General features: G+C 44.9%; 1 protein-coding gene across 5 annotated transcripts in view; it reads right to left on the minus strand.

The window, feature by feature from the left end:
- UGGT1 (UDP-glucose glycoprotein glucosyltransferase 1) overlaps positions 1-14,118 on the minus strand; it is a 44,889-nt gene extending 30,771 nt beyond the window's left edge. For 2 of the 5 annotated variants that reach the window (XM_062005916.1, XM_062005913.1), the window contains exons 1-11: positions 13,911-14,118; positions 13,575-13,696; positions 8,328-8,461; positions 7,786-7,924; positions 6,137-6,219; positions 5,459-5,589; positions 4,511-4,623; positions 3,485-3,659; positions 2,083-2,179; positions 385-463; positions 77-177 (exon numbers count right to left, since the gene is read on the minus strand). In XM_062005916.1, the coding sequence (XP_061861900.1) occupies positions 77-177; positions 385-463; positions 2,083-2,179; positions 3,485-3,659; positions 4,511-4,623; positions 5,459-5,589; positions 6,137-6,219; positions 7,786-7,910 (904 nt within the window). In that variant the 5' untranslated portion in view covers positions 7,911-7,924; positions 8,328-8,461; positions 13,575-13,696; positions 13,911-14,118. Of the gene's footprint in view, positions 1-76; positions 178-384; positions 464-2,082; positions 2,180-3,484; positions 3,660-4,510; positions 4,624-5,458; positions 5,590-6,136; positions 6,220-7,785; positions 7,925-8,327; positions 8,462-9,694; positions 10,329-13,574; positions 13,697-13,813; positions 13,889-13,910 lie in introns of those variants that run through there. The other 3 variants (XM_062005914.1, XM_062005915.1, XM_062005917.1) reach the window with 3 other exon arrangements.
- Position 14,119: the final 1 nt, after the last annotated feature.

Raw genomic sequence — 14,119 nt, forward strand, 5'->3', positions numbered from 1 at the left:
TTTGTGTAGAACACCAGCAGATATGTTTACACAAAGTTTTCTGCAGTACAACACTGAATGTCTTCATATGGATTACCTTGTAACTGCCATACTTTCAAAGGTGCCATTTCATTGGTACTTTCCACAAGGTGTTTTCTGAGCTCTTTCAGTTCTTTTGTCAAGTCAGGATACAACTGCCTGAAAAGGAATGAGGGTAAAACAACTTCTCTGGTTATTATAAGCAAGTCTGCTGCTAATTCAAACAAACTACCATGTGGATAAGTATGCTGCTAACACACAGGGACCACTCAGACATTTTAAAAGTAACAACAAAACAAAAGATCAACATTTCTGCATCAAGGTTTTTGATATGACAAAGATCAACAACTTAAACCTGAGTTTTACCTTAGTTTTCCAAACATAAATCCCTGTACTTCATCAATAGGGTCACTTTCATCTATTACTGTAGCATTCACATCTGTGCCTGCAAACACACAGAGAACAACAGGATTACCAAGCTATTCAGGAACAGTTCTCACACTCATTCTGATTAGTTTAACAATACTACACTGCAGTAATCACAACGTAGAAAGAAAGGCCAAGCTTCCAGTTTACTTTAAACCTTTACAAATGAACACAGTAATGGCTGAAATAAAACCAAGTTGGATTATTGAGAAGGGAAAGCTTAAGATGAGTGGACATGACAGAGACCTAGGAGCTATCCAGCTTTGAGGTTTAAGTGCTAGACTTCAATTGCGAACACAACCCTGATTTTAGTCCCAAAGTGCAAGAGTAAAGAAACAGTATCTGAGTAAAGTCCAATTCTAGGCTTTAAAAAACAACAGGAAAAAAGGGTACAAAAGACTCACATGATCTCCTAAGTAGCTGGACACAAGCCAGCTCCAATCTAGACACTTTGTGCATGTCTAACTAGAAGTCCTGACCTTTTAGATGAGTGTTTGCTTCTGGATAAGCCAAACCAGCATAGGCATGAACAAAGGCTGTACAGTCAGACCATGCACAGAATTAAGACAGAGCTGGATGAGAACCATATCTCTCTATGTGCAACTCAGCATCTATGAGCTCTTAGCAGCTCATAGCAAAGCAAGTACAGTTTGTCCATTTTGTAAAACATTTTAGATTACTGATCAGTACAAAACTTCACAAGTTTACAAATAACAAATCTTCCCCAGAACTACTTTATTTTCCCCACCTGAAGAGACAAAGGCCTCCAATGTCCTACTCTTCAAACAATACCAGGACTTTTGCATGACTTTTTCATGACAAAGCAGTGGAAATTCTCACATAGTAATAAAAATCTTAGATCACCTCATCTAGTATGATAGTTTCTCTTAAATACTTTTATAAATAAAGACCAAAGGGTTTACATGCCTATAGTCTAGGTGGTGGCAAATGTTCCAAGTCAGAGTTTAGATCTTTATCTAGAAACTGATAAAACTGCAATACCCTGAAGAACCCAATTCAAAATCTGAGTTCTGTTCTCCACAACTGTTATCTCAAACTAAAACCCTGAAAGACTTTTTTCTTTTCTCGTACTTAAATCCAAGATAAAAGCAGGAAGTTGTGGGGTTTTAGATGTGTGTGTGTGTATCTCTAAATAAAAAGCATACACAGAGATTACCCTAACCAAATAGTTTTGGCAGGTGCATGGGAGTTTGCAAACCAGAGATCAGCACTCTAAACCAAGCAGCAAAAGCGAAAGACATGCAGGATTCTAAGTTCTATTTTCTAAAACACCACATTCTGCTTTGAGGATGGATAAACTAAGGCAAATGAAAGCAGGGGAATTGCTTTACATCTGCTCTGGTTATTTGGTGAAAAATTAGTTGCAATAACAGTGCCATTAGTAAGATCTAGTCCAGAGTCATGTGCCCAGCGTTTCACAGAGACAGAAGACAAGTGCCATGGCAAACTTATGCTTCATAAAGAGCATAATGCCAAATGAGAGAGGAAGAGAAGGGATTTCAGAGCTGAAGAAAAAAGAATATCTGCAATTCAAACAAACAGTCATATAAAAGAAATACTAAAATATCTTTGGAAAATGAAAGTGTTCATGTTAAAATACTGAAAACAGTAATTCACCTTTCACCTGTGTATCATCCTTGGCCTTGTATTCTGTACTCTTAATAGCCAATTCCACACCATAGCCAGAGAGGTAGACTTTTTCTTTACTGGGATTCTATAAGGAAAAGCAAACAGTACAGTATTGCCACTCTTTGCTTTGATGCACAAATTAAAAGCTGCTATTTCCCTAAGCTAAGAAATCTCATATTTCAGACATAACCGGCAGTGCATAAGTGAGAAAAGCACAAAGAGTGACTCTGCAGTAATGTACTGTAATAACTACGTTTCCTACTGTGTTTCAACAAAACTTATTTTTGCTCAGCAAGCAAAGGTATGTCTCTGAACCAAAAAATCCACCAAAAAACACAAAGCAAAGAGGAACACAAAGCGATGTTTTCAGGATTCAGCATGTAAGCCAAGGAGAGCAGGATAGACTCACACCATCAAGTCAGATAGAGGAGGGCAGGGAACTCATTGTGAAGTTAAAAATGAAATCTTCACTGAAGAGTTACAACAGAGATTTACAAAAAATGAATAAATCAAGGACTCAGGAGAGACACATAATAGTTCTGACTTTAATGGGAAACAAACGTGCTCACTTGTGAAAAGTATTTTGAAGTATGTGGGAGCCACACAATTGTATCAAGATCTATTGTGTAATACACCTCCTTTTGAATACAAGTACTTCTCCCAATATTGAAACACAGTATTTTTTAACAGGAAAGTGGTGTATGCCATGTGTGACTTGAAAAGTACAGATGTCACTAGAAGTGAACTAGATGATGGGGCTTTTTTACCTTCAAGTCTGGCTACTAGCTGCTACACTGCAGGTTTAGGAACAGTAAGCAACACTCAGGAAAAAAATCAAATAACTGCAATTTCTCAGAGCTTTTGAAATGTAATTTTAAACACTAATCCAGCAGTTATGGGGCATTTAGGGGAGGGGGATGGAAACCAAGACTAATTGCTCTAGGGGAGGGGTAAGTGGTTCTGTAATACAATTGTCACTGAAGCAATGCTATTCATTTCAAAGGGGCACCTTAAGCTTTTCATATCACCTAAGTGGTCTGACTGTGGAAAGATCATTCCATGATTCTATAGTAATCTGATATATTATATATTAGTGTATCACCTAATACAAGTATAACATTATTTGTTCAGATTGAAGTCTGCAGTTAACCTGGAGTTTAACTCTGCATTTATGAAACGAAATTATCTTCTTATTTAAACAATCCATAGATTTGAAATATTCTGTATTCCTCAGCTACATGCAATACAGAATGAACTTCTAGTATCCCAAAGAAACATCAGCATGCGTCAATTTAACAGGAACACACTTGGCCAATTTTCTTTTTTAAAGCCCGTGCCAGTTACTCTTCCCTTGTCAAATACCTCTGTTGCAATGCACACACATACTTACAGCAATATAGTGTCTGAGGACATAAGTGATTTCTCCTGCCTCAGCCTTTAAAACAAGCTTCTTATGGTGGCTGTAAAACTCCTCTGAGCCAATCTCAGCGTAAAGTATAACGACGGGACTCTCGGGGTTTGACATGGGGTACTTGTGGTCCCCTTTGAACAAAAATGGCTTTGGCCTAAGAATAAACATGGAAGGTTATCACACTGTGATTCACTGCATTTCCTCACTCCATGAATGATTCAAAAGCTCTTTTTCTCACGTTTAATCCTTGTTCCTGCCTTCACAAGATGTATGTCAAGCTCGTATGATCAATATCATCATACCACTTACCAGATGTTATGAAGGTCATTGGTTGTTGATGCATGTTGATAAAGCTTTGTTAAAAATGGACCCATGACAATGAAACAAGTAGCTAGGTGCTGTTTTGAAATTAATGTGATCCTTATTCTGAAAAGTAACCCCTTCCCTTATATTTCCAGTTAACAGTAGTGACTGATAAATTCTGTGTAACAAACGAAAGGCTAACAGAAAAGTTTCTTTTTGTTACTAAAAGTTATAACCAAGTTCTATTCTGGCAAAGAAATGAGTTTGAAGTACATTGTGTGGTAATAGTTTTCTTTGTTGATGCTGAGAAAATTACATAGGGGAAAAAATACTCAAGCTCTTCGTTAAACAATCTGTTACATTAACTATCATTTGAATATGCAGCCCAGCTCTTTCTGTTCTCCCTGCATACTAAAGGCTTTTCACATCCCTGAGAACTCCTACTGTCCTTAAACAAATTGTTTCCCACTTTCCCTGCAGAAATCCCTCTTCCAATCAGAACAACAAAGAGCAGGGGATAAGTCATTCCAATATGAATTAATTAATTAGTGAGAGGCTGCCACTTTTGAGCAAGCAATGGGCAGTATAACTCAACACTGAAGAACGTAGAAACTGCTGGTTTATTACAATCTCTTTAGAGCAGTAAGTCTAACTAGGTTAAATTTTAAGAGCTAATCCAATGACAGGAAATCAAGCAAATACCTTTCTGAAGCTGCCTGTAAAAGGTTTCCAAGAGAGTCAAATTCACATGTCTTCTCCCCATGCACAGAAAAAAACAGGGTACAGCCCTTCGGTGGAGGTTCATCTGTTGCTATCTGTATTAAGATATTTGCAAGAAAGTAGGTTGAATGTTTGCCCTTAGAAGAAGTGAAAATGGTTAACAGCAGAGCTCTGTAGCAATGAGTCTTCTTTGATTTCCTAAATTTTAAACCAGTACTTCCTCCCTACACTTCTTCTCTCTTCCCAACATAATCTAAATGCAAAGAAAAACTGCAAAGCTGCATGTTAAGTCTTAACTTCTTATATATTTTTCCAGTCTATTACTATTAATTGTAATATTAGTTTGGGTTTGGTTGAGTTTTTGTTGCAGTACCCATCAGAAACCTCTATGTCTGTTAAACAGGAAATGATATGAAGATTCCAGGTGAAAAAGGAGGATGTCTTCCAGTATTAACTTAATTAAAGCACATGAGAATGTGAGACAATTTGCTGTATAACACCCTGAGTTTGAAAAAGAATAGAGAGTACAACGAGCTTCCACTGGTGGGTTCTGATCACTAGAGGGATGTATTCATGGATTACTGTCTTCAAATTAGTGTAAGTGACTAAGAGGAAGAGCAGCAGCAAAAGTACCAACTAAACCATAGGAATTTTCCTCATAAAAATCTTCACACAAGTAGTAGGGCGGTGGGCATCAAAGCTGTGCAGACCTGGCAAAATCCCAGTTCTTTAGTCTACTCTAGACAGATGGACTCAAATTTGGCACTCAGTGAAATTCATAGATGCATACACTCTCCAGCTCAGAAGTATGGAGCTCTGAATCAGTTCACAGGGGGGTTATATTCTCAAATGTCTCCTTAAGCAGCTCGCCCCTTACCGGGCCTTCCTAGGTAAACCTCTACAAGTTATTGGAGGATTTCCTGTACTAACCTGTTGAAAAGCTTGAACTGTTGCAGAATAAGAGCGTAAAGACAAAGAAAATTTCAACAAATTCTGCTGCAGAGGTGACAGGGTCTGGCAGGCTACTTTCAGCATTTCATGGTACGAAGAATAATCGCTACCTGCAAAGTCAAAGCACAAGCAGTTATTTTTGTACACCATATTCTCATTGAAGAGGAGCTTTTCATCTTAATTGTGATTTATACTAACAGAAGCCCATGACAATAACTGTAAGTATGCATATGGCTGTTCCTCCACAATTTTCATGACAGACAGTTCTACAGATGGATGAGAGTGAACTTCCTTAGACATCCATGAGAGAACACCTAAAAACATTCCTGAGGATGCAAACATAGGCTTGGGGAGAAGCAGTTAAGAGCTCCCATTTAATTCCAGTTGAGAAACAGAAATGGAGAGATAAAGCATTTACAACATTTTATACTTCACATAGAAACAGAAACTGGCACACAAAACACATTTCAGACTCATCCAGTACAGCTTTTGTCAAATGAGTATCCAGAAGCCTTGAGCACTTTGCAGTACAAATACTACTGAGATCAGTCCTGGTTTGACTTTTACAATACTAACACAAAGGAACTCCAAACATTGGTTTATTTTTCAACCCTGTAAACTAGCAGTCATCATCAAGAAAAGGTTGTGAAAACTTACCATCATGTTCAGATGGCTTAATATTTTGGCTGGCTTCAACAAAATTCCAGAATTTTTCCTGACCTTCTTCTGATAAAAATTCACTGAGTAAGAAGAGAAGAGTTAGCCAGATCTATGAATTTTCTCTCAAGTGATAATTCTAACACCTTGTAAAGCTTTACAGAAAGTTGGCTCCTGCCATATGTTCACCTGTATCAGAAAACTGGATCTTACTAGAAAAAGCAGACAGGAAAGCCTAAAATTCAAACCAACCCAAACAATAGTTGCAGGCCAAGACAAACACGGGGTACCGATAGGATGCTTGTAAAGCCCCTATTAATCTCTCAGAGGCTACGAAGGGACAGCAGTGTACAATCTGGGAGCTCTCCTCCCTAACACATTTCTTTGCCAGCTTTTATGAGAAATATACATTTCTGTTTACTTTGCTGCCAGGAAGTGTAGTTTGTTGGAACTACTGGCTTTGGGGACTTGGTTAGTTTGTTTGTTTTTAAATGAGCAAAGAGAGAAGACAGAGCTTCATATCATAGTGTGGTAGCTACCCATATATGTATTTTTATCTATCTATCTATATAAAGCATATTATTAGGTAGGTATACAACCTTAGATAGTAAAATAATTCTCTAAACATTGCTAAGAACAAATACTTAATCGTGTCCAAACTTGTAACATCTCACGTGCTAAAGGGTGCTACAACAGAAGCTTTGGAGCCCACCAGCTGCCACAATAGCTTGTGTGTTCTTTTCAGTCTGTTCTGACCTGAGGTGGTAAGCTCTTCTTGAACAGCTGGCTAAAGAATTGCAGTGCTGGGCTAAGGAAACTGTACAGCAGGAATGATTTTACACTTGTAGTGCTGTATCATTCTGCAATTCATCCCAGGTGAGTGACTTGCCCAAATGAACCCTGCTCGCCCAAAGTCTTTGCATGTAAGGGTTAGGTTATGTGTTGAGCATTTGGCATATTATTTTGATTATTTGCTTACTGCTTCACAGTATGTTGCATTGACCTCTCCAAATCAGAACACCATCAAATGAAATGATGGGGACTTCTAAAGCACCAAGTAGACTGGCAGGGAAAAGACAACATTTTGCTTTCTTTTTTCCTTTTTAAATATTGGGGGTTTATTACCAAAAAAAAGTCTTTACTGCCATAGAAGACATCTCCCCAGGCTGATCTGCACAACTTCTAACAAAGCATTTGACTTTAGTCAATGCACAACTCACATGAGGAAAGTTAAACTCAAGCCTAACTGAGCTTACACAAGCATCTGAGATTGTATCAAAATTCACGGTCATGGCTGATGTCAGAAATCTGTTACTGTGGAGTCTTACAAGACTGTGCTAAACCTCTCTGGTGTTCTGAGTAAAAGTTTGTAAGGCAAAAAACATACTGTGGAATTATTCATTGTTATTAATGTTTTTTCTATTGCACAGTGAAAGAATGCACCATGCAAAAACCTACTACTGCCTCGCTTAAAACGTTCACCCCAGCTCCCTAAGCACAGTGACCATGTTGAGCTGTTATTGCTGCCAATGAGACAGTAACAACCAGAATCCAAAACCCCACAAAAGCAATGAAAAAGAGATCTCCTTCCTTTATCCTCTAAGCATATTGTGAGTTCTCAACAAATCAAACAATCACAATGCACTTACCTTGCTTCAAGCAATAAAGGGGTTGAAGACCACTTTGTAGTTAGAGATGTTGTCACAGCCTTAGAATGTCCTTTTACAAGTGAAGAGCTGAACCAGACTCCAAGTACTGCAATAAGTATTCCCATTTTATACAAGCAGCCTAAAAAAAGATGAAGGAAAAAAGTTAGTTCTGCATTGTCTTTTTATAAATACAGAATCTCACATATCCAAATAAAGTGTGGTTTAAGATTCAGTGGCCCATTTAATTCACCAGTGAGACAATCCTAGTCTCACCTGGGCTTCCAAAGATCAAAAATACTACGAAAACATGAGAAGAGACAAGGATTTTAAGATCTGACTCCTGAGCTGCAATTCAACCCAAGTCAGTTCCAGCTTCCTCCCTTTGTGCTTTCCCATAAACTCACTTGTGTTGATCATATGCAGCTTGTTTTAAGAACACATATGACAAACAGTAAAAGTGAAATTGGGTGGAAAACCAAGCCACTGCTCATTTTATGGGAGGCACAGCCACATATTCTATTGGCCCAGAACCATCAGCTTACCCAGTGTCAGAAGAGCCAGGCAAGGTTATGGCTCCCTAGTCAGCCCCTCAGGTTCTGCTGGGTACAGCGTGCTTCTCTGGGCGATGAAGAAACAAGCATTTCCTGGATGTACTATATACCATCAGCTTTAGAAACTGAAAAAAGGAATGAAATAATGAAGATACACTCAAATGACACAACTTGCTGCAAGAAAGAAGAGGGAAAAAAGTTGAAATAAAAACCCCCATGTGATTTCTTTATTGTCCTTCACATGTATTTTCATGCCTATACATTCTCTGACATATACACTGTAACACAGCAGAGTGGAATTTCCTTGCTCACAAATCTTAAGCTTATAGAAGACCTGAATTCTCCTGTTGGTTTTCCATTACACTCTGTCTCCAAAAGTTCAAGCTTTCGCCCAACCGCCTGTATTTATTACACACCCAATATACATCCAGCACTCTCTCACTTCTTAATCCTTATTCTTCTGGATAACTCATTTTGCATTTCCTCTCTGCAGCTAAAACAGCCCACTCAGATTGCACATATGTCACACCTGACAACCTGTCAGGATCTAACTCATCTCCTTTTCATTATGATCTCAATGTAAAAAGCACTCTGTGTGTGTATACATACATATACACACATAGACACACACACATATATACACAGACAGACAAACCAACCTTATCCTACTCCCTTTCAAAATCCACTCCACTGCAGCTCAACATTCACCACCAACCACTCTCCCATTGCTCTTTCTGTACCTCACTGTCCTTTCTTTCAGGATACAAATGCCTTGTGACCTGCTCAGCTGCAGAGGACACTTGTGGTACACTGAACCTGGGGAAGCTGACAGATGGCACCATGTGACATGCAGCGGTGACAAGGCCATGCGCTGGGTGTGGAGCAGGAAGCTCCGTCCATATTTGTGGAGGGAAACTTTGGCTTCCGCCAGGAACACAAAGAAATGAGGTTTGCAGTTCCTCCCACATCTGGGTCGTTGTTATTCACTGCAAATCATACCCCACTGGTCTGGAACATGCAAGTGAATGTGCTGCACTGCATTCTTACAGCTGAAACGTCTGTGCTGCTCCCTTGTGCCTGCTTTCCCATTCTGGGAAATACCTTCATCAGAGCCTTCTTCTCTATGAAATAGGCAAAAAAGGACACACTGGTCATCTGATACCAGTTTAGCAAACTCAAAGCCCACAGATCAGAAAGATCTACACTCCCTAAATAACAGCAGCCACGACACAGAGACCAGTATCTCAAAGAAAAAGGAATCTACACCACGGAGAGGTGAAGAGGTAAGAAGCCTAGGAATGAACACCGGTGACATGAGGAGATCCAGCTGTGTTCTGTGTAACAAAGCGAAAACCAACCTGAATTAAGGCATTGTAAAGCTGACTTTTCAAGCCTCATTTGTAAATGTTTTTCCTCTGGTTACTACATTTAAAATACAGGTAGCTGCTGCCAACTTGCACATCCAGCCTTAGAGAATCAATCATCTCACAGCCACAGGTCGTGCCGGGCTGTGACAGCGCTGATCTCTGCCACATTCAGTGAGGTATGCCTGGCAGCAGGTGAAGCTCCGCTCCAGAGAAGGCCAAACGGAAAAAGTCCGACTATGTGGGCAAAGATGCCATCTCCCAGTGCCAAGGCCACCACGCTGGAGTGAGGCCCCCGTCCGAACTCTGTAGTGTGCAAGGTCAAGAGCACTGCTTATGTCCTGACAGCCTCTTGAAGCCCAGGCATCGTGTCACCGTACTACAGACACCGACACTGGAACACGGTGTGTAACTGATTCGCGCTAACGCACACGCTTGGAGAGCTCTGCCTGGAAATCATTTGTTCTGGCTGATAACCGTCGTTTTCGCTCACAGCCCCCGGCGCGGCAGCGCAGACGCTGCTGACGGCAACAGCGTTTGACCCGGGGATGCCTGCTCCTCGGCGGCGAGGGGCGTTCAGCACGGACCGCGGGCTCTCCGCTGACCCTTCAGCACCGGCGGAGCGCCGCGGCGCTGCCCCCGCTCCCCGAGGGCAGAGGAGCGCCGGCGTAGCGCCGTCCGGCCCCGGCCGCCCGCTGCCACCCGGCCTCGCCCCGCCGCACCCGCCCGCGCCCCCGCCGCCGCTCGCGCCCCCTCACGGGCCCCGGCGCCGCGCGCCCCCGCCGCTGCCCCGCGCGCGGGTCGCCGTGGTAACCGCACCTGCCGCCGGCCGCCACGCGCCCTTCCGGCTCGTGCCGCCGCCGCCGCTTCCGGGCGCGCCGCTTCCGCTGCCGGGCCAGAGGCGCCGCGGGGCGGTGCCAGGCGAGCCTGCCGCCGCCATCTTGGGGGGGGCGGCGGAGGCGGGCTCGGTTCGGCTCGGCCCGGCCCGGCCCGGCCCGGCCCGGCCGGGGCGGTCCCGCGCGGGGCGGCACAGCTCGCCCTCCCCTCAGAGTCCCGCTGCCGGCACCGCCCGCGGCTGCCGGAGCCTGCTGCAGCCCGAGCCGGCCGAGGTGAGGGCGACAGCGGCCTCAGCGGCCCCGGCAGGGCGGCAGCTCCGGTAAGGCGTCAGGCGGGGCGCGGGCAGCGTTCGGGCGAGCTGCCCGGCACCGCACAGCCCCGGCGGTGAGCGGCGCCCGGCCCGGCCGGAGCCGCTGCGGTTCCTCAGCTGCGCTGGCCGGAGCCGGGGCTCCGAGAAGCCGCGTTCGGTCAGATCTGCGAGTGGGTCCCGGGAAACCCGTGCCCCCGGCCCGCCCGTGGGCCTGACCGGACACGGGAGAACCCCGTGCGGTGGATGCACCCTGGGAAAGGGTTTGGGTGCGAGCGCCGCTTCGCTGAAGTCTCACTCACTTTAGTGGCCTCATGGCTGCGTTCTGCTTTATCACAGTCGCCTGTGTGCATCGGCACCCTGTCAGCTGCATCCCAGTACAGGGGGGAGCTTAAAGCATGAGAACGGCCGAGCTGGGTGAGTACGGACCTCTTTGGTCCACGACTACATCCCAGGCAGAGCCATGGGGTGTCCAGGGAAGAGTGTAAATGAGGGAAAACACAGAGCAATGACTTTCCCGGAACATTTGTGCAATCTCGGTTTAAGAAGTAGGCAATGCCAGAGGCAAAGGTGGAATCAATGTTTGTTCTTTCATTAACTGGTTTGGTTGGCAACCTGTCCTGTTGAAAGGAGTCCCACAACTTAGTCATGCTCTGCAGCTTCTTTCACGTGCTCACTTGTTTACTGTGTAGGCATGAGGGGAAAGCACCATATGACAGATAAAAACAGTTGTCTTTAACTCATCTTCTCTATACTTTTAACAGCTCTCCACTAGAACTGCCTCTGAACTATCTTCTTTTGGTCCTGAAGGTGCTAAATCCATTTAGCCACCCTTTATGTGTTCTGTACATGTGGTAGCAGAACTGTTTATCATATTCAAGGGGCGTTGAGCCAGAATGAAGCTGGGAATCTAGCCAGGCAAAGTAAACTTGGGTAAGGCCAGTGTCCCAAAGGTCAAGCTGCAGGACAAGTCTTGAGCCCTGATCGATGGTCAGGGTACCCTGAAGAGCAGTATCCCTCTGAGGTGAACCTCACCACGCTCTGTGCCCAAAACCTCCTCAACTGCTGCTTGCAGGGGCGTTCACACATCTGAAAGCTTGCAAGGCACAATTAGGGATTACTCAAAGGTGATTGTGTAATTTCAAGGTTTTCTTTCTGGTGTGATTTTAAAACCTCAGTAAAGCTCTGTAAACAACAGCTATCTGACTTCATCACTGAGTGTCAAGACGGAAGAACCCAAAAGAGGCCGATGTAATGGAGAATGGTTGTGTTCTGAGGTGTGTGTGGTGAGACACGAGGCAGCTCTGGGCAGGCGGCATCGCGGGGCTCCAACATGCTTTCTCACCAGTGTTTGGTTGGGGTTCTTTAATTCCTTTCTTCCTCACTGTCCCAGTGAGTAGTAAATATTTGTGCCAGAGACAACAGAGATGGAGTTGGGCATTCCCTGCTGCAGTCTGTTTATTTCCAGCACTCCTTTTCCCTGAACACAGCGGGCGCAGAGCAGCAGAGCTTTCCCTCCCGTGTTGGGCTGGTGGTGCCAATGTGCTGGGCACTTTACTGTGCCTGACTCTAACTGTAAGGGGCTGCTTTGGGTACCCAAGTGCAGGAGGAGGCAGTGAGAGGCAAATCTCCCCCTGAGCCTCAGCAGCAGAAGTATTTCAAACTATGGATCTGTTGCACCTCGGTGCTGGTGCCTGTAGTGCCCTGGGGGGGACCTTGGAGCTCCGTGTGGGGCACTGAGAGGTCCCTGGGTGGGATTTGGGGTACATAAGTGGCACCTGGGAGTCCAAGGGTGGGAGTTCATGGCCCTGGGGGATAATGTTTCATAGAATCATCAGAATCGTAGAATGGTGGAATGGCAGGGACCTCCAGAGATCATCCAGTCCAACCCTCCTGCCAAAGCAGGTCCACCCAGATCAGGTCTCACAGGAATGTGTCCAGGTGGGTCTTCAAAACCTCCAGAGGAGGAGCCTCCACACCCTCCCTGGGCAGCCTGGGCCAGGGCTCCCTCCCCTCAACAGTGAATGAATTTTTCCTTGTGTTTAAATGGAACTTTTTGTGTTCCAGCTTCTTTCCATTACCCCGTCATCTCGCTAGATACAACAGAAAAGAGTGCTGTCCCAACCTGACACCCATCATTTAGATATTTGTAAATATTAATAAGATCCCCCTCAGCCACCTCTTCTCCAGACTGAACAGCCCCAGGTCCCACAGCCTTTCCTCATAAGGAAGATGCTTCAGACCCCTGATCATCTTGGTGGCCCTGCACTGGACTTTCTCCAGCAGTTCCCTGTCCCTCTTGAGCTGGGGAGCCCAGAACTGGACACAGGACTCCAGATGAGGCCTCAGCAGGAGGCAAAAGGGGGAGGACACCCTGCCTTGACCTGCTGGCCACACTCCTCTTGATGCATCCCAGGATGCCATTGGCCTTCTTGGCCATCAGGGCACATGCTGCTCAGGTTTTGTTTATCATCAATCACAATGGGTTTGGAGGAGTTGAACTGTTTGATTTGTAGAAACAAATCCTTTCACTTAGAGATGCAAAGCCTTGGGTATCTGATGTGACACTGTTATTGGCTGTACATAGTAGGCCTCTGAAGCACTTCAATAGCCTTTGCTCGTGATTCTTTCTCTCAGACACCAAGCCAGAGTCTTGTTTTGTGGCAGATGGTCAGAATCAAATCTAAAAGGCCTCTTGGCTGAAGCTGCTTGCCCCAGAGCTGGTCTTACCTGGGTACTGGCGAATGGTGGACACCGAGCTGGTGATGGGGGTGTAGGTGTGTGCAGTCAGAGGATAAGCAGAGGGAGGGTATGTTGGTAAGAAATACTGGAACTGGACAGGCACCGACTGCCTACAGGCACCAGAGAAAGCAAGTGTTACATACACCATTCCAACAGTTCACCTTCAACCCCTGCCTTCAGCCCACTCCCCCCCTTTGGTAATCTCAGGCCATAAGTATCTCAACTACCTTGATTAATTCAAAACTACCAAATTCTCTCCACTCCACGTTTTCCAAAACACATTCTTTCCAGTCTGTCAGAACTCAGAGAAGCAGCAGAACCTACTCAGACACAGGACTCCAGATGAGGCCTCCCCAGGGCGGAGCAGCGGGGAGCAGAACCTCCCTTGACCTGCTGCCCCCACTCTCGATGCATCCCGGGATGCCACTGGCCTTCGGTTCCCTGGGGAGCACCCGGGGGCCCGTGTGGGGTCCGTGCGGCCGCGGCAAGGGCCCGTGAGCGCCATCCGGCCCCGCCCCTCGGAAACGAGATCG

The sequence above is a fragment of the Colius striatus genome, chromosome 12 (assembly GCF_028858725.1).
Source record: "Colius striatus isolate bColStr4 chromosome 12, bColStr4.1.hap1, whole genome shotgun sequence".
Classification (NCBI taxonomy): domain Eukaryota; kingdom Metazoa; phylum Chordata; class Aves; order Coliiformes; family Coliidae; genus Colius; species Colius striatus.